This window comes from Rhodotorula paludigena (assembly GCF_050403205.1).
Source record: "Rhodotorula paludigena JCM10292 DNA, Rt_paludigena_JCM10292v1_ctg7, whole genome shotgun sequence".
Lineage (NCBI taxonomy): Eukaryota > Fungi > Basidiomycota > Microbotryomycetes > Sporidiobolales > Sporidiobolaceae > Rhodotorula > Rhodotorula paludigena.
The window spans coordinates 73,977-95,784 of record NW_027481451.1 but is presented as its reverse complement, the minus strand read 5'-3'; the positions used below and the strand labels follow the sequence as shown (position 1 = coordinate 95,784).

At 64.9% G+C, this 21,808-nt stretch overlaps 9 protein-coding genes across 9 annotated transcripts; 3 read left to right on the top strand and 6 right to left on the bottom strand.

Moving 5' to 3' along the window:
* Positions 1-331: 331 nt before the first annotated feature.
* Positions 332-1,895, top strand: CCC1 (Ccc1p; the record flags this gene model as incomplete). Its single annotated transcript, XM_076646987.1, has 7 exons — positions 332-485; positions 677-785; positions 847-860; positions 918-1,093; positions 1,152-1,547; positions 1,606-1,729; positions 1,798-1,895. 7 exons carry the CDS (start codon positions 332-334, stop codon positions 1,893-1,895), a joined length of 1,071 nt encoding a protein of 356 aa, XP_076507325.1.
* An 891-nt stretch (positions 1,896-2,786) lies between these two features.
* Positions 2,787-3,474, top strand: JCM10292_006061 (uncharacterized protein; the record flags this gene model as incomplete). The annotated part of the gene is made up of 3 exons (XM_076646986.1): positions 2,787-2,789; positions 2,928-3,015; positions 3,071-3,474. 3 exons carry the CDS (start codon positions 2,787-2,789, stop codon positions 3,472-3,474), a joined length of 495 nt encoding a protein of 164 aa, XP_076507324.1.
* Positions 3,475-3,850: 376 nt separating this feature from the next.
* NUG1 (RNA-binding GTPase NUG1) lies at positions 3,851-6,315 on the bottom strand (the record flags this gene model as incomplete). Its single annotated transcript, XM_076646985.1, has 5 exons — positions 3,851-5,466; positions 5,538-5,880; positions 5,951-6,033; positions 6,111-6,221; positions 6,297-6,315. The coding sequence occupies 5 exons, from the start codon at positions 6,313-6,315 to the stop codon at positions 3,851-3,853; spliced, it is 2,172 nt and encodes a 723-aa protein (XP_076507323.1).
* Positions 6,316-6,513: 198 nt separating this feature from the next.
* JCM10292_006059 (uncharacterized protein) lies at positions 6,514-10,377 on the top strand (the record flags this gene model as incomplete). The annotated part of the gene is made up of 8 exons (XM_076646984.1): positions 6,514-6,528; positions 6,581-7,105; positions 7,167-7,386; positions 7,452-8,419; positions 8,508-8,627; positions 8,692-9,323; positions 9,639-9,970; positions 10,034-10,377. 8 exons carry the CDS (start codon positions 6,514-6,516, stop codon positions 10,375-10,377), a joined length of 3,156 nt encoding a protein of 1,051 aa, XP_076507322.1.
* A 270-nt stretch (positions 10,378-10,647) lies between these two features.
* JCM10292_006058 (uncharacterized protein) lies at positions 10,648-12,259 on the bottom strand (the record flags this gene model as incomplete). The annotated part of the gene is made up of 6 exons (XM_076646983.1): positions 10,648-10,865; positions 10,930-11,265; positions 11,325-11,787; positions 11,843-12,000; positions 12,057-12,066; positions 12,149-12,259. The coding sequence occupies 6 exons, from the start codon at positions 12,257-12,259 to the stop codon at positions 10,648-10,650; spliced, it is 1,296 nt and encodes a 431-aa protein (XP_076507321.1).
* A 577-nt stretch (positions 12,260-12,836) lies between these two features.
* On the bottom strand, positions 12,837-14,633 carry JCM10292_006057 (glycosyltransferase family 32 protein; the record flags this gene model as incomplete). The annotated part of the gene is made up of 5 exons (XM_076646982.1): positions 12,837-12,930; positions 13,061-13,274; positions 13,332-13,482; positions 13,549-13,624; positions 13,699-14,633. 5 exons carry the CDS (start codon positions 14,631-14,633, stop codon positions 12,837-12,839), a joined length of 1,470 nt encoding a protein of 489 aa, XP_076507320.1.
* Positions 14,634-15,181: 548 nt separating this feature from the next.
* On the bottom strand, positions 15,182-16,546 carry JCM10292_006056 (uncharacterized protein; the record flags this gene model as incomplete). The annotated part of the gene is made up of 1 exon (XM_076646981.1): positions 15,182-16,546. The coding sequence occupies one exon, from the start codon at positions 16,544-16,546 to the stop codon at positions 15,182-15,184; it is 1,365 nt and encodes a 454-aa protein (XP_076507319.1).
* An 861-nt stretch (positions 16,547-17,407) lies between these two features.
* RVS161 (amphiphysin-like protein RVS161) lies at positions 17,408-18,519 on the bottom strand (the record flags this gene model as incomplete). The annotated part of the gene is made up of 6 exons (XM_076646980.1): positions 17,408-17,578; positions 17,654-17,776; positions 17,846-17,920; positions 17,978-18,073; positions 18,136-18,334; positions 18,398-18,519. The coding sequence occupies 6 exons, from the start codon at positions 18,517-18,519 to the stop codon at positions 17,408-17,410; spliced, it is 786 nt and encodes a 261-aa protein (XP_076507318.1).
* Positions 18,520-20,163: 1,644 nt separating this feature from the next.
* JCM10292_006054 (uncharacterized protein) lies at positions 20,164-21,675 on the bottom strand (the record flags this gene model as incomplete). Its single annotated transcript, XM_076646979.1, has 7 exons — positions 20,164-20,262; positions 20,324-20,331; positions 20,408-20,483; positions 20,542-20,656; positions 20,712-20,764; positions 20,819-20,860; positions 20,917-21,675. 7 exons carry the CDS (start codon positions 21,673-21,675, stop codon positions 20,164-20,166), a joined length of 1,152 nt encoding a protein of 383 aa, XP_076507317.1.
* Positions 21,676-21,808: the final 133 nt, after the last annotated feature.

The following is a 21,808-nucleotide window of genomic DNA, read 5'->3' as shown; positions in this document are numbered from 1 at the left end:
TCATTGCACCCCTTGGTCGGCGTTCGACGAGGCTGTTTCGAGCAAGCGAGTGCAACAGGAGCGAGCGGATTGGACGATGGCTCGCGAGGAGGAGGAGGCTGTTGCGGACGGAAAAAGAAGCGCGGAGCCCAGGAGTGATCGGTCTCGGCGGAGATGGGCAAGGCGACGGTAGATCTGCGGAGAGGGCGAATAGCAACGCGTACAATGGGCGGCGCGCGCGGCCAGCTTGATCAGTCTTCAGTGCGCGCAACCGTAGCGCAGACTTCCCTTCCCACCCGTCCTCGCTCCCTTGCCCCCCTTTCTTTCCGCTCGAAAACCGTCAAAAGCACTCATGGCCCAGAACCGCGAGCCTGTCGCTGCCAACACGGCCTCTGGCGCCGCCGCGTCGGTTGCTCTGCCCAAGCGGCAGACGCCTCGTGAAGGCTCCTCGGCGCCCGTCTGGTCGCTCGACAACAGCGCAGACAGCAGCGCGGACGTCCCTCTGGGTGCGTCATACCGCTCACGAGTCCGATTAAGCGAGTTGACAGTGCTGACCACTTTGTGGCGTCTTCTCATCTCCCGCATCTTTCGGCTCACGCGCTCCCCTTGGCGTGTTCTGCGACCGCGCAAACAATCCAAAATATCCTTCAACGTACCTCTGTGGGCCCTGAACGCTCTTGCCGCGTCGTGAAACCAGGCGCCAAGTGCGACTTGCACAACCGCGAGCGCACGGTCTGCTGCCGCGACCTCAAGGGCGACGACGAGCGCTCGCTCATTGACCCCGACGTGGTCAAGGACATCATCATGTGCGTTGACGCGCGACCCTGCTGTGACGGCGACACACGTTGACCTGCTCGCTTCCCACAGTGGTCTTGCGGATGGTGCGAAGGCTCACGACTGTCTATGCCACGGACTGTGCTGACATTCGCCTTGTGCAGGCCTCACCGTCCCTTTCGCCCTTACCGCGGGTCTCTCGTCGCTCGGGTCATCCCGCCTCGTCTACACGGCAGGCATCGCCGAGCTAGTCTCCGGCGCACTCAGTATGGGTGTTGGCGGATACCTTTCGGCACAGGCCGAGCGTGACCACTACCGCTACCTGAGGAAGAACACGCGGGTGCGTTGCCTTGCGGCAGTCGTCCTCTTTGGGCATTACTCACGTGCTTGACCTGTAGGAACGCGTTCTCCGCTCGTGCGCTGGCGAGATGGAGCGCGAGGTCAACGCCATCCTCTCCCCGCTTGGTGTCGACGTCGCTCTCTCGCGCCGCGTTGCTGGCGCCCTCCTCTCAGTCGAGGCTACTCTCCCGCCTCCCGAGGCTCCGCAGTCCATCTTCCGCCAGTGCCTGAACACCATCGCGCGTCGCCCTCGTTTTTCGAACGTCCAGAGTGACTCGGAGCGCGCAAGGCTGCTGCCGACGAAGGCGGAGGACGAGGATGAGGAGGAAAAGGGCCTGACGGCGTTCCTCCTCAAGTTTGGCGAAGGCCTCGAGGAGACCACCGACGCACGCCTGTTCATCTCGGCCATCACGATCGGTCTCTCGTACTTCCTCGGCGGTTTGGTCCCCTTGCTTGTACGTCCTCGGTCGCCCGTAAACGCGACGAGCCAGCCTGACACTATCCCTTGCGCAGCCTTACTTCTTCATCGAGTTTGCACGGGACGCCCTTTGGTGGAGTGTCGGCATCACGACCATTGTCCTCCTCGCGTTCGGTGCCGTCAAGACCTATTTTACGGGCGCAGCGATCGGTGTCGGCGGTTCGTCGCTTTTCCCGCTTCAGCATGTCGCGCGACAGGTCGGGCCCCTGACTTGCCTCGGAGCACAGGCTACGCATACGGCAGTATCTCGACTCTCCTTGTCGGTGGTGCCGCTGCCGCCGCCTCGTTCGGCATCGTTCGCGCGCTCGAAGGCCGCAACGCCTAAAATGCCACTCCGCGCCTTCCTGCCATATCCTCCCATCGCATGCTTTCCCCGTCGTTCCGTCACTCGCAGTCCTCCTTACTCACATCCATCTAGACGTGTTCACCCTCTGTCCTTCGGTACCGTACTTCTTCTGTATCAGCGCTCATTCCCCACAGCAGACTCCGCTTCTTAGTTTGCCGGCTCCCTCGTGCGTTCGTTTTACGGCGCACCCGGTTGTCCGGGCTTATCCTCGACTGTGCGACTCTTTGCTTTGCGGCTCCGTCGGGCTTTCTCGGCAAGCTAGCCGTCGGCCGGCCCGGCGCTCGAGATCGAGTCCGTCCGCACGCGGACTGTTCGTTCAGCCCATGCGGTCACAAGAAGCTCTTTGCAAGCGGCCTGTTGCTCTCTTGCTCAAACCTCCGCTTTCCCTGCAGCCTGCTGCATCTGTCTGCTTTGCGGGACCTCGCCATGTCTTCACAGTGGGGAAGCCCTCACACGCAGAGCAAGAACGGCTTCCTGCGTCGCAGCGCCGCTCGCACTGCGCTAGCAAGCCCGAGCACGCGTGCGCAATGGCCGACGTATCACTACGCTCGTGACGGAGCGAGACCGCCTTTCCCGCAGCACGACGCGAATCGCCTGTTCACTGTTCACGTTGACCCGTCGGTTCCCCATTACCGTACGGCTTTGCTCCGTGTCCTTCGCCTACCGAGGCTTGCTATCAACCTTGAGCTGACCGGGAGACCTCGTAGTCCGGGGAACCTTGCAGTACTCCGAAGCCGAAGCGAACGCATGGATCAGCATCCTGCGCGGCCGCTTCGAGGCCTTCTTCGTTCAAGGCGAGCGTACCAAGGGCGTTCCTCGCGTACAGAACATGGGTCATCAAGCTTGTGAAAGGCAGGACGCCTGGCGGCCATGGTACGCTTGAGCTTCCGACGCGGCGGTGCCGGCGCATCCGCTGAAGCATGTCAATCTTTGACAGACCTTGTCCAGGACTTTCACTTGGCAGTCTGGCCCACCGACGCGCAGCTGCCTCAGTTTTCGGAACGGATGCAGAACGCGTTCGAGATCAAGGGTCTTCCGAACCTGGCGCTGTTGCCGCCGGTTCTCCAGTCCTGGTCTTTCCACAAGGTTGAACGCTTGGGTTTGTCCTCGGGCTTGTCCTACAATCTGCTGGTCCTGACACGTCCGGTACACAGACACGGTGTTCCGCATCGTCGACAGCAAGCCAACAGACGGCGACTACCTTTACCACACGGAATGGCGCCTCGTTCGGCAAAATGGGCACCACGCCGACGGGATCTCGGCGTTCCACCTGACATGGAAAGTCAATGCCTTTATGCAGCACACGGCCGAGCAAAAGCGGCTCCAGACTTTGCCAGCCGGAACGCTCGTCATCCCGTCACATGTCAACGACGACGACCAGGAATGCTTCACGCTTCATTCGCTGCTCGTCGTCTTCGGCATGGAGGCGCCTCCTTCCGGGCACGAACCGCAGGCAAGGCGAGTGTCGAGCGCCAGCACCGTCAGGCCATCTCACGCGGATGTTCTTGACCCGCTCAGCTTGATCGGGACGGGCGACAGCCAAGCTCCATTGGTTTAAGGCGGGCAGAGGATAGGCCGTAGGCGTGCACCAACGTTCTTCAAGCGATTTTACGAGGCGACTGGAACAGACCTTTTCGTAGAAGCGCAACCTTCTCAATGTGAAACACTGGCGCCAGCCCTCATCGGCTCTACGCTCGCTTGCATCGATGCTGAGTCTGGGGTCACGAGGAGGAAACTGGCCCAACACAAAGCCGAGAGCAAACGTGGACCGCTCACGAGCGCGGACTGCGGCGACGCGGTCTATTAGGAGACAAAGACAGAAGTGCAAGAACAAGGTTGCGCAATAGTACACGAGAAACACAAGGCGGAATGAGAGCGGATCTACCCGGACCGGAAGGGAAAAACAACGGCACAACCCCAAGTCGACTCGTCTCTCACATGTCCTCGTCGTCGTCATCCGCGCCGCGTGCCTTCTTGCCAAAGAACTCGTTGAAGTCGTACGCGCCGCCGACCCCCGCCGCCTTGACCGTCTGAGCCTTGCGCGGCTGACTCGGGAGCTCGACGTCGGGGCCAAACTCGCGCGTCGCGTGGCGCACCTCGTCGTCGAGCTTCTGCTGCTGCTTGCTCGCGCGCTTCTTGTCCTTCTTGGCGAGCCGCTTGGCCTTCTTGTTGAGCCCGACGTCGCCCGCCTCGGCCTCGAACTGCGCCACGTTGCTCGTCGCCGCGCTCGGCGCCGACGACGACGACGACGCGAGCGTCGAGCCCGTCGGGCCGAGCGGCTTGGACGAGAACGAGACCGACTTGGTCGGCTTAAGCTTCTTGCGCTGCGGCGGCGCGACAGAGACGATGACCGGCGCCGACGACGACGAGGCAGAGGGAGCGGCGCGCTTGCCCTTGACGCCCGTCGCAGCGGGCTGCGGCTCTTCGTCGTCGTCCTCCATCTCGTCGTCCTCGTCCGCGCCCTCCTCCGCGTCATCGTCGTCGACGAGGTCGTCCAGGTTGAGGTCGTCGTCGTCGTGGGTGACCGCAGCAGGGGCGACCGGCTCGGGCACGGCCCAGCCGACGTCGGCGTCTTCGCTCTCGACGCCCATGAGGCCCTCCTGCATCTTGACCGCCTTGGTCCCCTTGACCGCCGAGCCCGCCGCGCCCTCGCCCGCGCCAAACGCGACCGCGTCCGCCTCGCCAAAGAGGGCGGCGAGGTTGAACGCGGGCGCAAACTCGGTGAGGAGCTGCGCGCCGCCGACGTCGGCCTCGGAGACGGTGCCGACGTTCTGGCGCTCCTTGCTCGACTCGGCCTTGAGGCGCTCGGTCTGGTCGTGCGTCGGCGGCGCCGTGTAGTAGGCGATGCGGCCGGCGACCCAGTCGCGGAGGATCGAGCGCGCCGTGCCGTCGAGGTCGGGCACGCCGCCCTTGCGGAGGCGGCCCTTTGCGCGCGCGACGGCGAGGAGGAAGGCCGTGACGTCGCCCTGCGGGAACGACGGGATGTTGTACAGCATCTGGAGGTGCGTCGGCGAGCAGCGCGCGAGGATGGCCGCGACGGGCTCCTTGGCGTCCGTCACGGCCTCGGCCTTGATCATGCCCTTGAGCGCGCCCTCGACCTCGCCGCGCATCTCGACGACGACGCCGGGGCAGTCGAGCACACGCACGCCCTTCTCGATGACGACCTCCTGCACCTCCTTGGTCCACCCGGGCGTCGGCGCGACCGAGCACGCCTTGGAGCGCTTGAGCGTGTTGATGAGCGACGACTTGCCGACGTTGGGGTGGCCGACGAGGCCGATCGTGAGCGAGTGCTTGACGGGCGCGCCGCTCGACGACGACGAGCCCGCCTGCGGCTGCTCGCCGGAAGCGGCCGGGCCCTGGTTGTGCCGGAAGCCCTTGATGAGCTCCATGAGGGGCTTGGTCGACGAGCCCGACGCCGACTGGGGCGTCGCGGACGACGAGGCCGAGAGGTGGTTGCGCTGCTGCTGGGTGGACGACTTGAAGGGGATGGTCGGGGCCTGGAGGCGGAGGTGGGTGAGCCAGGCCTGGACGACCTGGGGCGGGACGAGATCTGTAGAGGAGGCCCGCGTGAGTAAGCACCACTCGTGATGCGGGCGAAAGCGAGGGAGCTGAGTGGCGCACCGATCTTGTTGAGCACGAGAACGAGCTTCTTGCGGCCGCCGTCGAGGCTCTTGAGCTCGCGCTCGACGGCGCGGCAGCGGGTGCCGACGGGGTCGCGGGCGTCGAGGACCTCGAGGACGACGTCGCTCATCTCGAGGACCTTGCGGAGGCTCTTGGCGTGGAGCTTGAGCGACGCGTCCTGCACCTGCTTCTCCTCGTCGGCGCCGTCGGCACCGTCCATCTCGTCATCCTCTTCGCGCTCGGCATCGGCGGCGAGGGCGGCGGCGAGGGCGGCGGTCGAGGCGAGCGTGGCAGAGTTGCCGGCGCGGGCGGCTTCGCGGCGCGCGGCCTTTTCCTCCTCGAGCTGCGGGGTGCATTCGTCAGCACGCTGCGGTACTCGAAGACAGCACGGTGGGATCGGAGTGGGGGCGTACGCGAGCCTTCTCTGCCTGAGCCTCTGCGAGGATCTGGTCCTTGTAGGGGAAGCTGTTGGGGACGCCGATCTCCTTGGGCTTCTCTGTGGGTGCGAGTGGTGGTTGACGAGGGTCAGCGGGTGCGGGGCAGTGCGTGAGGAGGCGAGGGGAGGGGACGTGCTGCTCTTCCAGGTGGGGTCGTTCTTGGCGTGCTTCTTCTGCTTGCGGTGTGCCTCGGAGACCTTGTGCTTGACCTTTTCGCGGAGGCGGGTAGTGGTGCGCTTGCTGGTCTCTGTGTGTTCGGTGAATCGGGGTCAGCTCGGAGGAGGCGGTGAAGGCGAGGCCAAGGGGAGAGGGAGCGACAGACTCTTGCGGATCTTGACCATGGCTGCCTGTGTGCGGGTGCTGGTGTCCTGTGCGGCTGCCCTCGCTGCACGCCGCTGAGCAGACAGAGCCGAGTCGTCGCCGTCGCCGTCGTCGCCGCGTCGTCGCCTCTCCGCTCGCCGCGGAGCTCGTCCAAGCTCGACTCGCGCCCTCGTCTCTCGCCGGGCCAGGCTGAGCTCAGGAGTGCTCGACTGGCTGCCATGAGTGCATCCCAGGTGCGCCTGCCCCGCCCCCGTTGCTGCGCCGCGACGCTGACCGGCGACACAGCCCCTCGCGCAGCTCAACCGGCAGCTGTCGGGCGTCGCCTACAGGCCGCGCCAGACGCTCTCGCTCAACCAGCCGAGCCCACTCGCACAGCAGCAGCCCCACCCCGACTCGAACCAGCCCCAGCGCGACCCTCCCCCTCCCGCCGCATCCTCATCAACGCCCGACCCTTCCGCGTCCGCGTCCTCGTCCGCACTGCCCGCAGCTGCCACACCGAGCACCGCAGCCGGCCCTCCAGCACCCAAGCGCAAGCTCCGCCCCTCGACCTCGGCCCGCGACCCCGCCACTCCCAAGCGCTCGCGCCCGACCGCCTCGTCCTCCGCCGCCGCATCCCATGCCCCGCCTGCAACCCGCCTCGCAGACCTCGGCGGCGTCGACAGCTGCGTAGAGCAGATGCTCGAGCTCGTCGCCCTCCCCCTCATGCACCCCGAGGTCTACCTCCACACCGGCGTCCGGCCCCCGAGAGGCGTCCTCCTCGTCGGCCCGCCCGGCTGCGGAAAGACCATGCTCGCAGGCGCAATCGCAGGCGTGCGTCTCTCGCGCTCACGATGCTTCCGGTGCACTGCTGATGGTCTCACGCGCATTGCAGGAGCTGGGCCTCCCCTTCATCTCGATCTCGGCGCCCTCTGTCGTCTCGGGCATGTCAGGCGAGTCCGAGAAGCAGCTGCGCGAGACGTTCGAAGAGGCTGCGCGTCAGGCCCCGTGCATCCTCTTCATCGACGAGATCGACGCCATCACGCCCAAGCGCGAGACGGCGCAGCGCGAGATGGAGCGCCGCATCGTCGCCCAGCTCCTCACCTGCATGGACGGTGCGTCCTCCCCTGCCTCGTCGCTCTTCCACCATGTGACGGTCGCTGATGGTTGTGACCCGCAGACCTCGCATGGGACAAGACGGACAACAAGCCCGTCATGGTCATCTCGGCGACCAACCGCCCCGACTCGCTCGACCCCGCCCTGCGCCGCGCCGGCCGCTTCGACGCCGAGATCACGATGGGCGTCCCGGACGAGGCCGGGCGCGAGCGCATCCTCCGCGTCCTCATGGCCAAGCTCCGCCTCGCCGGCGATTTCGACTATGCCCTCCTCGCAAAGGGCACGCCCGGCTACGTCGGCGCAGACTTGAGCGCGCTCACGGGCGCCGCGGGCGTCATTGCCGTCAAGCGCATCTTTGAGCAGTTTGGCCCCAGTGGAGTCGCGGGGTTGCTGCCCGAGCTGGCGACGCAGGAGGGCGCGCTCGGGCTGCTGCAGCGGAGAGACGACGAGGGCGAGGATGCAGAGATGGCCGTCGAGCCGCAGGAGGGAGCAGACACGCCCATCGCAGACGCGGCGACGGCGCCGTCGTCTGCTGCCCCGACTCCCGGCACCGTCACCCCCGTCGACGAGACTGCGCCTCCTCTCGCGGCCGACCTCTCGTCCGCGGTCCCCGCCCTGCCCTTCTCGACCCTCCCTCCGTCCCTCGCCGCGCTCCCGATCGCCTCGTTCCTCCGCTCGCACCCGACCTCGCTCACGCCCGACCAGCTCTCGTCGATCGCGCTCACCAACGCCGACTTTGTCCGCGCATTGTCGATCGTGCAGCCCTCGTCGCAGCGCGAAGGGTTCACGACCGTACCGGACGTGACGTGGGCCGACCTCGGCGCGCTCGACGCCGTGCGCGACGAGATGCGCATGAGCATCGTGCGCCCGATCCGCCGCCCCGACGTCTTTCGCCTCCTCGGCCTCTCGGCGCCCTGCGGCGTCCTCCTGTGGGGCCCGCCCGGGTGCGGAAAGACGCTCCTCGCAAAGGCCGTCGCCAACGAGAGTCGCGCAAACTTTATCAGCGTCAAGGGCCCCGAATTGCTCAACAAGGTGCGTGCGGCTGGACGTGCTCCAATCTCAGTGCCGCTGCGAGGCTGGCCTTGCGGCGTGCTGATGCAGGCGTTCGATGTTCACGCAGTACGTCGGCGAGTCGGAACGCGCAGTGCGACAGGTGTTTGCGCGGGCTCGGGCATCGAGTCCGTGCATCATTTTCTTCGACGAACTCGACGCCATGGTCCCTCGGCGAGACGACAGTCTGGTGCGCCAGTTCTCACCCAGGTCGCGCGCTATATGACCTTTGCTGACCCGCCTTTCCGCTGCAGTCCGAGTCGTCGGCCCGCATCGTCAACACGCTCCTCACGGAGCTCGACGGTCTCGAGCCGCGCAAGCAGGTCTTTGTCATCGGCGCGACGAACCGCCCCGACATCCTCGACCCGGCCATGTGCCGCCCGGGCCGGCTCGACAAGCTCCTCTACGTCGACCTCCCCTCTCCCTCAGAGCGCGTCGAGATCCTCAAGGCCTGCGCGCGCAAGACGCCCCTCGCGCCCGACGTCGACCTCGCGCTGATTGCGCACGCGCCGCGCGCCGACGGCCTCTCGGGCGCCGACCTGTCGGCGCTCGTGCGCGAAGCGGCCGTCTCGGCCGTGCGCGAGCTCTTTTCGTCGCTCGAGCTCGACCTCGACGGGCCGGCGATTGGCGGCAAGGGCAGCGTGCAGGGGCAGGAGGGCACGCAGGCCCAGGTCGAGATGCGACACTTCCTGTCGGCGCTCGAGCGCGCCAACCCGAGTGTGAGCAGGCAGCAGCGCAGGCGGTTCGAGGTGCTCCGCAAGCGGTTCGCCGGGCAGCCCGTCGGCCACCGTGGTGAGGCCGAGGAGGAGTCGGCGGCAGCGGCGGCTGCGGTACCGGCAGAGGGTGAGGCAGGCGCGTCGCGCGCCGCGCCGGTGCAGGATGCACAGTAGACAACGCCGCAACGTTGGCTCATATCCCCTCCTGCGCCTCTCCATGCAGTCAAGCTGCTGCGAAGTTCCCGCAAAGCGCCGGAGGAGCAGAATAGCGAAGCATGAGCCGCATCGCCTCGCTTCGACCCGTTGGAGCTGATGAAGAAAGCTGGAAGCGCATCACGGGCCTTTCGCTCCGTTCTGCTCCACAATCGCTCGAGCAACCGTCTCGAGTACCTCTCACTGCAATCCAGGCGCAAGGGCGGTCCTGCCGACTTGCGACCCTGTGGGGCACTCGCTTCGACCAAGACGCTCTCTTCGCTCCACCACAGTCAGCTCACCTCGGTTGTCGCCATGTCGAAGCGGTCCCGTGACCCGCTCGACGACCCGCGCGGCGGGCCCAAGATCCGCGGGCTCAACTACGTTGGCGAGCAGCCTGCGTTCCTCCGCAACGCGCTCGCGGCGCTCTCGGGGCAGAGCGCGACCGCACCGGGGACGGGCGGGCGGCCGGCGATCCCGACGCGGCCAGAGGGGCACGAGGGAGAGAGCGATGAGGAGCAGGACGAGTGGGACTTGGGGAGGGGAGACGAGGCGCCGGCGGTGGTCGTCCTCAAGGAGGGGAAACACCTCGACCGCGACGAGGTGGATCGATTGCGGGCAGACGGTACGTCCTGCCACTCTATCTCTGCTCTGCGGTGACCGCTGACGACCCAAGGAATGCTCGCAGCAAAAGCAAACGATGCTGCCGATCCTCTCGCCGCATCTTCTTCCGCGGCCGATCCGTCCGCCAAGTCCAAGGGGTCTCTCTCTTTCTCGTCCGGCTCAGGCGGCGCGCGCGCAAGAGGCGGCAAGGGCAGCGGCGCAGGCGGAGGAGGAATGGGCGACTGGGCCGACGTTGTCAAGCGGAGCAAGGACGGCGACGACAAGGGCGAGTCGAGGCCGGCACCTGCTCCGGCAAAGACGGCGCAGGATCTGGCCAAGGAGAAGGAGAAGGGCGAGAAGCGCAAGGCCAAGGAGAAGAAGGACAACAAGAAGAAGATCAAGATGCTCTCCTTCGGGGACGACGAGTGAGGTGGTTGGTGAGGTAGGCCATGAACTGGTGCGGCGCCTCTCTCGCTATGTTGTACTCGTCCGACCGTCTGCAAGCCTCCTCACTCTTCTGAGCAACGAATGCGAGCACTACTTGATGGTATTCCGTTCGTCGAATGTGAAAGTTCGGACGACAAGGGAGGTATCTACAGCGATCTAGCAGTCCGTGTGGACGCAGGGAAGGAATGTACAATGACGACGCGGGCACGCGGAACAAGGGAGAGAATGACCTCTGAGAGACCCTAAACCCGTCTATGCCGTGGCCTCGTCCGCTGCGGCCTTGGCCTCGTCCGCTGCCGCCTTGTCCTTCTTCTGCACGCCGAGCATGGCAAAGTTGCTCTTGTCCTTGGCCGTGCCGTTGATGGCCGCGAGCTTCTGCGCCTTGTGCTCGGCCTGGATCTCGCGCCAGTTGGGCGGGACAGTCGTGAACGAGCCGCGCGAGCCGTGGCGCGGGTGGTCAGTCGGGTGCGCTGCAGAGTCCGGGCATCAGCACGCTGTCTCGAGCGTCGAGTTTCCGCGCGAAAGAGCACGCACCGTCAATAATGATGCGGATCGTCTTGCCGTCCGGGTTGCGGCGCGCGTGCACGCAGTCGAGCGAAGGGACGACGTAGTGGGCGCCCTGCGAGTTGATCTTCTCGACCGGGTGACTCGTGCACACGGCGATGGTCCGCGCGCCCGAGCGGACGCCGGCCATGATGCCCGAGGGCGAGTCCTCGAGGACGAGGCACTTTTCGATGGGGATGCCGAGGTCCTTGGCGGCGAGGATGAACGGGGCGGGGTCGGGCTTGCCCGCGGTGAGACGGGGGTCGTCGGCCGTGACGGTCACCTTGGGGCGCTTGATGCCCGCGCGAGCGAGAGCGCCGTGGCAGTCTGCGGGTGCGTGCTGTCAGTACTCGACGTCGGCTTTCCATCGAGGAGATGCTGCGCACAAGTCTTGGCGCCAGAGGTCGCGACGGCATAGCGACCGCCGGGGAGCGAGTCGATGAAGCGGCGGACACCCGGCAGGATGCGCACGCTCTTGTTGCTGCACCCAATCTCCTCCTCGGTGTACTCGTTCAGGTCAAAGTCCGAGTTGTCCTCGTCGTCCGAATCGGCGAACGGGTCCTGGTCGAGCTGGCTCATGCGGTCCGGCGCAGAGGTGTCGAGGTTGGCGAGGCGGTCGCTGACCTGGTCCATGTCGTTCTTGGGCTCCTCGCGCTTGATGCTACTCATGCCAAACTGGCCGCCAGCAAGACCCGAAAGAAGCGGGTTCTGGCCGGAGGAGGACGAGCCGCGGCGAGAAGGACGGCGAGAGGACGAGGTCGAGTTGCGGCGGGACGAGCTTTCCGAAGCGCGGCGCGAGCGCGCCTTCTCCTTGAACTCGTCGGCCTGCTGGAGAATCTTCTTCTCGAACTGTAAAAGGAGGTCGTGAGCGATTGCGCGGAGCGCAGCAGACGGGCGGCCGAACCTCCTCGACATGCGGCTCCATCTGCTCGTTCGTGAGGCGCCTCAGCTGGGGCTTGAGATCGCGGAGGTTGTCGATGGCACGGCGGCCGTGCGTAGCGGCAATGACCTTCTCGGGGTCCTCGCCAAGCTCGGCGGCGACAGCACCCCAGGCCGCCTCGACTGCGCAAGAACGGGCAAGTTAGCGGGTTTCCGCTTCTCGAGTGCAACGTTCGGACACATACCAGCCTGTTGGAGCAGCACGATGTCAGTCATTGTGCAAGAAGTACGCGGAATGCTCGGCCACGCAGGCTAGAGTACCGAAACGCACCTTGATCGAGTCTACAAGGGTGCCGTCCATGTCAAAGAGGACACCCTCGACGTCAAACTCGGCGTGCTCGACGGGGAGCGTCGGCGAGAACGACATCTCTTCGGTCGACATGATGAGGAGAGGAGAGTTGGCTCGAGGAGCGAGGGGCGGGCGGACGGGTGCGGCGAGGTCGAGGTGGCGGGACAGAGGTGTCGCTGAACGCTGTGCAAACTGTGTCGCGGGAGCAGTACGGCCGAGAGAGCGTGGCGACGACGAGGAACCGGGAATGGGCGCAAGCCGGACGGAGGACGAGACGACCGAGTTCAGTAACCACTCGACGAGGGGGTTCCGTTCGAGCTCACCTGGATCGTACAGGTGCTGCTGGTGCTGGCTTGTAGTGAAAGAACCGAGCTGGTGCAGGGAAGCGAGCGAGGACGACGCTTTCTGCCCCCGCCTCGGCCACTCCCCCCGCAATCTCTCCGGCCTCGACTGACGCGCGCTCAGTCGCAGGGCCGATCGACCCGATCGGACTCTTGTGCTGCCTCGCGATGGAGCAACAGTCCCAGCTGCAGCTTGACTGCTTTCACAATATGCGCGCGGACGAGCGACAGACCGTGAAGCCCCAAGACAAAGTCGGCCATGGTCTGCGTACGCGAATGGTGGATACAACAGAAATCTACGAGGCAAACTTGCTGCGTCTACAGAGAGGTCAAGCATCTGCGCCGGGTTGCTTCCGCCAACTGCCGGCAAAGGCGTGAAAGGCCATCGCAGCGGGATGATTGCGGTCGTGCGCACCCATGTGCCTGTAAAGTGAAGGAAGCCAAGTCAAATTCCTGTTGAGCAAGCCAACGCAACGTTGTGTGCGGTAGGGCCGGGCAGAAGACCGAGCGAGCTCATGAAGCGAACGAGAGAGCAGAGGACGCCGCGACGCACCCAACTCCTGGCGAGAAGCCCGTAATGCTCAACACCTTGACGTCGCCCCATCGCTCCTTCGGACGCCTGTCACGCCTCGAGCCGGACGAGACGAGCGCAGGCGCATCGACCGACGCGCGGAAGCGGTAGCCGTCCGAGTCAAGCCCCCGAAGCGTGCCCCACGGCTTGCGATACTGCACGGCGAGGTACGAGAGCACCGCGTCGGTGAACGGACCTGCGGGCCAACGCGTCAGTCATTCGACAGGCGAAAGCAGGCCGTGGGGAAACGGACCTGGTCCCGTCTTTTCCATGACTGACTTGGGCTGCTCATCGTCCGGCAGGAGCGCCGACTCGACGATCCGACGGACAGTGTCGAGCAGCACGGGATGTCCGCGCGCCGAAGCCATGGTCCACTGCGAGATCTGTAGCGGTCGAGGCCACCACTGCGGGAAAAGGGCGATGTCAGCTTGGGCGGACCACCCGACAAAGTGAGCGCGCGAAGAACGCACGCTATGCCAATCGTGCCGATTGCCTACGTCCGCTTCGACCCCGACAACGAGTGAGGGCGCTGCGTATCCCTCGGGCCTGTGCACAAAGAGAGCAATCCATGAGCTGCCTGCATGTGATGATCAGAAGCAGAAGGGGCCGATGAGACGCACCGCTCGCCCTTCCAGCTCACGTCGTCGCCCCACCGCTCGACGGCCTGCAAGCACTGCACGTCCGTATCGGCATACACGCCCCCTTCGACCGCGAGTACCAAGTAGCGCCAGAAATCGCTCCGAAGCACCGCCGGCTCGGCGAGGCGCTCCCACGCCCTAACGACGCCGTGTGCGCCGCCGTCGTTGCTGTCAAGCGTGAAGCGGCGCCGCACCCAGGCGTCCGCCTGTGAATCGTTGTGCCGCACGACGGTCCAGCCATCGTTCCTTTCAGTCCACGAGCGGAGCGTGTCCTTTTTCCGCTTGAAGGCCTCGTCCGCGGGCGCAGTGTGCCACACTGTATGCGGTATTGCTGGAGGAGGACGAACAGCGCCGGCTAGCGGGGCGGAGAAAAAGGACCGGAGGGCGTGGATGAGGGCAGAAGGGTCCGCCTCGTTGCTGTAGGCAGGCGGCAAGTGGTCGCGCAGGAAAGTCTCGAGTGTTGAGAGGTACAGCGCAGGAGAAGGGCGATCGCCAGCTGGGTAGAGGTGGAATACGGCGTCTGCTGCGGGACCGAGAGAGGTGCTGCCACCGCTCGGGGCCGACGCCAATGCTGACGACGCCGTACTCGGCGAAAGCGTCGACGACGGAAGCGTGAACGCCTCGCCCAGCGCATTGTAGACAATTCGCTCGCGGCCTGCGAGCCAGAACCAGCGTCCTACTCCTCGTCCTTCGCCGGCCTCACGTGCGAACAGCCCGGCCAGGCCTCCGCAAGTCCACCAGGCAACGGCGACCAGCACGTAGAGCCCTGCGACAACAAGCCAGCGCCGCTTCGCCGCGCAATACTGCGCGATTGCGGCTCTTCGGGATGTCGGCACCAGATTAGGCGGCGGGCTCGAAGGGCGAGACGACGTCGACGATGAGCTGTAAGACAGGGCCACCTTCTCGCTCAGCAGCATCGCTGCGGTGCTGCTCAGAGGTCGAGCTGTTCCACCGCAGACGGAGGCGGGATCGTCGTGGGTGCTGCGGTGGCTGGAGAGGGAGGCGGGAGGGCTCGAGAAATCGGCCTTGCTGGACGCTCAGGCGTGCGCCGTGTGTGTCAAGCAGCAACAAGCGCTGTCTGGAATGAAGCAGAGCATGCCCGGCCGCGCAGCTGCGTGTAGCGGCGCCGATACGCAGCAGCTTCCGAGATCCGGAAACAGCAACGATCGAGTCGAGCTGATGATGCTGCGCTGGAGCGCCCTGCCCTTCGGTGCGCCGCCAGCGGTGTGCGTGCAAGCAAGGCCAAGCAGTAGCAGAGACAGTGGGGAGTCGGCAGGGAGACCAGCGCAAGCTGTCGCGAACAAGGCGGAAAGGGCAGACGCAGCTCGCTCGCGGCGACGCTTTGAAGTCGTGATGCAAGTGCGATTGCGGGAAAGACTATGCGAAATGCGACAAAGGTGCATGCGATGTGCGTGCGATGGGAATCTGAATATTCTATGCCTCCTTCGACTTCTCGTCCTTCCGTCTAACGCCCGCCCTGCTTCGCCGCCGCCCTTACCCAGCGTCTCTTGGACACGATCGTCGACCCCTCGAGGAGCCCGACGCTCTTTGCGCGCGCAATCACGCGTTCATGCCGCGCGATCGTCCAGGCGTCACTCGACTGCTTGTCGAAACGGGCCCACCAGGCGCGCACGGCCGCAACGCGCGCCTTGTGCCCGAGCGTGCCGCGCTCGTACTGGTCCGTGGCGTGTCGGAGCAGGAGAATCGCCACGTCTGGCGGGACGGCATTGTGCGGCGCGACGAGCGAAAGGTGGGCCGCTTGAGCGTCTGCCGTCGCGGCATCGGCAGCGGCGCGCGACTCGCCGACGATGAGACCGACGCGATCTGCCTCGATCTTCGACGGCGGGACGAAGTGCGCGCGCGGCGAGCTGGCGTACGTGGTCGAGGGAATGCCCCAGCGGTACCCGAACCAGTCGACCAGCGCAACGGCGCGGTCCCACGCAGCGGCTTGTCCGAGCAGGCCAACAACGAGTTGTCGGAGCGTGACGAGATTGGGTGTCAGCGGCGCCGCGGGCGCAGGCGCGCTGTGACGGGTGATGAAGCCATCGACGAAGAGGCGGATGGAGGAAGGGGTAGGCCGCTCTTGGTAGAGCAGCTTGAGGAGGATGTTGAGCAGGACGAGTGCGGTCGAGTAGTACTGCCGGACGAGGCGGTTGTAGCGAGTGAGAGGGGTCTCAGCGGGACGCAGCGCGGTCGAGGGTCGAGAGTCGAGGTAGGAAGGTCGATGCGATTCGAGCCACATCTCGGCGAGCGAGATAGCCTCATTTGTCCGTCGCTCCTGTACAAGCCGCTCGACGAGCGTCGTGACGTCCGAGCTGGCGAGGGAAGCTGGTCGAGGCGGGATGAGGGTGGGATGTCGAGGCAGGGCGAAGGGCGATGGTCCCGCCTCTGCCGCCACCGCGGTCCGCATGCGTCGCCGCTTCTGCGTCGACCTCATCGTATGTCCGACGAGCTCCTCCTCGACCTTGCTCGCCGCCCGGAGCACCTGCTCCTCGACGCGCTGAACCCGCTCGCGCGCCGCCCAGCCCTTCCACCCCGGCTGCAGATCCGCCTTCCCCTTCCCCTTGTCACTCAAATCCCTCTTCGCCGTCGGCAGCAATACGGGCGCCCTACCCTCCGCCTGCCGGACCGCGCGCGCAACTTCGCCCACGGCATCGTGCATCCCTGCGCGCACGTACCCGCGGAGCAAGACTCTGCGCGCCTCGTCGTCTATCGGTACGTCGCGCTCGTGCATCTCGCTCAGGAGCGAGCGCACGAGGCGCTGGTCCGTCCTGAAGGACGCGAGGTGGAGGAGGAAGCGGAAGGACTGAGGCGAGACGAAGGGCGCCATTCGCGGATGAGCGTGGAACCACGCGAGCCAGTGTAGGGGCACGGTACGGTGATTGTCCCTGGCATGTCGCAGAAAGGCGTAGAGTTCGTAAGACGATGTGGGTAGAGGGCGAGCGAGGAGAGAGTCGATGGGATCAAGGCGAGGAGTGTTGCGGCGAGAGGCGGGGTCTGCGGCGGCACGGCGTCTGCTGCGAGGCTGGCCTTTGTGAGGGCTCCTCGACGCTCTCGCCTCGGTCCCCGCTGTCTCCTGCACGCCGGACCCTCGACTGCTGCTCGCGACGGGCTGCGCCTCTGCAGTCTCCTCGACTCGCCGCGATGCAGGCTGAGTCGCCTGCGCACGAGGCGTCTCAAGCCCCTTCGCGAGCTGCCGTCGGGTCGTGCGCGTCCCCGAGGCGGGTGCGGCGGATGGAGGAAAGTTGTCGGAGCGGTCGGAGTGCGGCTCGGCGTCTGCGACGCGCCCGGGCGGCGGGAAGCGCGCTGCGCTTGCAGACGGTGCTGCATGTGCTGGCGCAGCTGCTTCGGGCTTCCGCAGAGCCGCGGCGAGGCTGGCGAGGCGGACATGGTCTCGCGACGACGATGAGGACGATGCAGCGGGGCCGGGACCCGGGGCGACGGCAGCGCGGACAAGACTGGGCAAGCGTCGGCGCATCCTCCGGGCATCCCGCGCCTCGCTCGCTGTCGTCGTCGGGGAAGTAGCGGAAGTCGAAGTGCGAGACGGGCAAGAGGTCAACTCGCGCGACTTGCGGTTCAGGCACCCAGGCGTTCTCGAGAGTCTCGAGGTGACTTTGATGATGCACAGAAAGGTACCCGGAACTGCGGTACAGCGAAAACTACCAGAATCGATGGGTCTCCCGTCTGCTCTCTACGCACTCAGGCCGCAAATGCTCAGCTCGCGCATCTCCTGCAGTGCGCCCTCGACCTGGGCGTCGAGTGCTCCGGACGCGTAGTCGTCCCGCACGCCCTCGGCAAAGTAGCGCTGTACGCCGCCGAGCTTGTTGTAGCCGTCCGTCGCGAAGTGGGTTTGCAGTCGGACCTGGGCAGCGAACAGCAGTAAGCGACTCACTCCAGCGACCTCAAGCAGCGAAGGTATCGACAAAAGGGGGCGCACCATGCACTCGAACGACGGGTCGAGGTAAGGCACTCGGAGGTCGAGCAGCTGCGGCAGCTCTTCCCGCAAGTGCCCGTCGAGCGCCTGGTAGATTTCGCGCGCCTGCTCCTCCTCCACCTCGGCCTGTTGAACGATCGACACGGCCAGTTCAGCATTCGACAAAGAGTATAGAACTGTGATAGGCGAGCGCACCGCTCGCAGCTTGATGTGGTCGTCCTTCTCGCCCAGCTTGCGTGCCTTGGACCGCGCAGCGTCGTAGTCGAGGAGCTGCGCAAAGGGCGTGAGCATGAGATCCTCCACGGGACTGTAAGGATCGCAACGCACCTTCTTCTGCCGCTTCTGGATTGCGTTGGCTACCTCGGGCATGTGAGCGCACAGCTTGCTGATCGGCTCCAAAACCGTCGCGCGGTACGGCGCGTCCTGCGTGATTGAAGCGCGTCAGCTTCAGAGCTTGAACTTGTGGCGGCGCTCAAGAAACGGACGATTTGGAGAGCGACGTCGCCCTCGAGCTCCTCGACGGCGCGCTTGTAGGCGTTGGCCGAGATGGCCTGCTCGCCCGAGTCGGTGCCAAAGAAGAGGTCGATTGTAGTCGCTATCCGGGTCGACGAGGCGGAGACGTTGCGGACAGAGTCGAGATACGCCTTGGCTTCCTTGTGCAGCGCGTTGCCGTTCTTCTCAAACCTGCGCGCGTTCATCACTCATTCAGCTGAGTGACTAGTAAGCTCGAGGGCGAGTCGGACGCACTGCTTGAAGCGTTCCGCCTCGACCGCGAACGCCGAGTCGTCGGTGCGTTCGACCTGGCCGATCTTCTGGCTGAACTGGGTGCCGGCGCGGCTAGCGGCCTTCTTGAGACCCGCCCAGGACATGCTCGGTGCTGTACTTTTGTGCTCGGAGTCGGCTGCTGACGGGCGAGAGCGAGGTGGTGCCCGACGGGCGGTGTCAGCTGCATCCGAGGCGAGGACTGCACGACGGGGGCAGGAGACGCACGGACTGTATGTCTGAGAAGCTTTCGATAGCTGCAAGCCTTCGCAAGACTAGCCTGGAGCGAGAGAAGCGGATGCTGCGGCGAGTACGAGGACAAGGGCCGAGGTGTCGCCGCACCTTGTCCCCGACCGCCTGCTCGATATCTGCCTGGAGGCACGCTGACCAGGCTGAGTCTACAATGCTACCGTCCCTGTGCACGCCTGTCGCGCATGCGCCTCTGTCCGTCGAGTCCTGCGCTCTCGCTCGCTTCTCGCTTCTCCCTGCCGCCACCTGCCTCCAGTGTCTCTTCGGCCGAATACAAGGTTGCTGCTGTTCTGCGCGAGCTCTCGAAACTACGTGGTCGAAGCGGCGGATCGGCTCGCTTGCGCTTTCGCTCTGGGTCGTCTCCCTCGACGTGTCGCTGCCAGTCCTCTCCCCGATCCCTCCGGGCTGCGTGCTTGTACTTGTAACCTCAGGCCGTGCCCTGGCCTTTCTTTGCTGACGTTCAGCAGACTGGCAAAGTGAAATCAGAGGATTGCTGGATCCCCTGCTGGCCTGCTCGCCTGCTCGCCTGCACTAAGTCGCTTTTCCGGTTCGTTCGTATGCCGCAAGCCAACTTCGGCGCTTTCCGCGGCACAGCGGACCCTGGCGCTTGCAGCCCGGTCAAATGGGTCGTAGACGGTACAGATCTTCGACCTGGTTCCGTTGTGCCGTACGCTGAAGCTCTTGGCGCGTTCCGGACGCATGTTACGGGGACAGCAAATTGCAACGCTCCTCGTCCTCTACTGATCTTTGACGAACAAGCATCTCAACGTATGCTGGTACCCGACTTTGATGCAACGCGCGGAGCGAGCCCAGACGGACCCGGCGCCGTGTCGCACAACGAAGACGACTCGCAGACGCGGATCAGGGATTTCGAGGTCGAGGTGGCGCGCGCTGTCAGCAGACAAGAGCATCGCACCCACGAGCTCGACGCATGTCCCCTCAACTCAAGCGAATGACAGACAAAAGCACGTCTTGCTCTTCGGAGCCGTTCGCGTGAGTGGGATTTTGGTCAGCTTCTCACGCCCGGTCGGACGTTCGCGCGAATGCGAGATAGGCTATCATGACCCAGTACATGCTAGTCAACCAGGCGCCCGATCTGCTCCAGGACGAGTGCATTGCATGGGAGCGGGAAAAGAGCAACAGACGGGTCCCCCCGGCTGCGCTTCATCTGGTGTGGCTCGTTCCTCCATTTGACCGTCCCGTATCGTCAGTGAAGACGAGAACAGAGGCAGCGAGCGCAAAGTCAAGGTCATCGAGCCGAAGAGGGAGGCGGTATGAGGGCGAGCAAGAGAGTTGTCGCGGGACCAGGGGACTCGAGGTGTGATATCCGCTTACAGTCGCGCGCAGCCTGTTTGTGGTGCAGTCTCAAGTGTTGTTGCGGTTGACCTTGAGTAGCGCAAGTTCGAAGCCGAAGAGAATGCAGCGTGATTGCGCAGGGCTTTGACCAAACCGCGGTTGTTCAAGAGAGGGAGAACTTCAGTGCAGCTCTATTTCGCCCGACTCTACCGCTTCTTCCCGCCTTTCCCTCCTTTCTTCCCGCCCTTCTCGGCATTGTCTGCATCTGACAAGAGACCCGCATCCGTGAGAGCGTCGCGTGCAGCCTGCGGCAGAAACGCATGTCAGCAGCGGCCGAGTCACGGCCAGAACTTGCAGTGGACGCACCTGATTGACTGCGAAAGTACGGGTGGCAACAAGGAGAGGGAGTGTCAGTGTCGCTTCAGCCCGCAATTGGGAAGGCTGACGCACTCAGCTTGAACCGATCCGGGCCCAGGTGAATCCCGCCATACCACCGCGTGACGACTACCATGACGTTGGGCACATCCTGCAGGCAGACCACGTCAGAGGTGGGACCCGCGAGAGGTGCAGAAAAGCGGACGCACCAAGAGCGTGAGTAGGTGCGCTAAGCGGCTGCCAGCAGCCGTCTCGCCGTCGTCGTCATTGTCGGCATGTCGTGTCCCGGAGGCGGTAGTGAACTGATATGCCGAGATGTTGTGTCTGCGCTCGCAAAGTACGTCAACTGAGGTCGAGGAATCAGGGCACTTCGGCGTACGTCGCGCGCGCAATTTTGTTGTTGCTCAACAGGGCATCTATGACGGCATCAACCTGTGGCAATAGAATGAGCTGCTGTTGGTGCATTCGGAGAACGCGCCAGCGCACCTCGTCTAGCGAGTTAACCTTGGCGACGTGACCAACGAATACCTGCCGGCAAGGAATGATAAGCAAGCCGCGCACGGCGCACGAAAAGACAAGCTCACGGATTGACGATCCACAATAGGTTGCGAGGAGACGATAGGCGGGCACGGCACGTCTGCCTTTCTCGCCTGCCGTTCCTCCTGCAACCTGCGTCGCACCGCGTCGTCTCGTCGTCGCCCTTCTTCAGCCTCCTCTGCCACCTCGGCCTTTGCCCTCGCCTGCTCCTCGCCCGCAGCTTTCCGTGCCGCCTCGTTCCGCCGCAGCTCATCCTCATGCTCGCCGACCCATCTCGAGCACATTTCCCGCACGAGTTCGATCCCCTCGAACAAGCATACGCCGCCGGTCCACTCAACTGCACTCCCCGTTACTCCTGCCTCGGCGTCGTGCATGTAGACACGCAGGACCTCGCCGAACAGATCGTCCGATACGGCGCTCGCTCCGAGGTAGCGGTCCTGAAGCTGAATGAGGGGCGGCTCGGCCGACGGATAGCCTTTTGGTAGAGAAAGGAGGAGATGCAGCGGGACTGATTCATGCGGTGGGGTGAGAGTCGTGCTGAGGACGAGGCGGAGAGGGTCGGCTGAGGAAGGCGTCCATTGCGGCGGCGGCGAAGCGCTGCGCGAGGTGCGCGGAGGGCGGTACAGCGAGAGAGACGGTTCAGGGTTGTCGTAGATCGCCGCTAGAGATTGCAGCTCGTCTGCGACGTCTTGTGCGTTTGGCTCATCTTGCGCCGCCTCGAGGGAAGACAGAACGAGGGCAAGGTCGAACGCCGCGTCTGTACCGACATCGAGCGACTCGAACGAGTCTGAGAGGTCGACTGGCATGCCCGCAAGCGCCGATCGCGGGCTCGCGTGCGAGAAGCACTTGGTCAAGGTCAAGGCGAACGTCAATGTCAACTCTCATCAATGCGCAGCAGACCCTGCAACAGCATGACGATGTGATGCACAGTGTCCACAG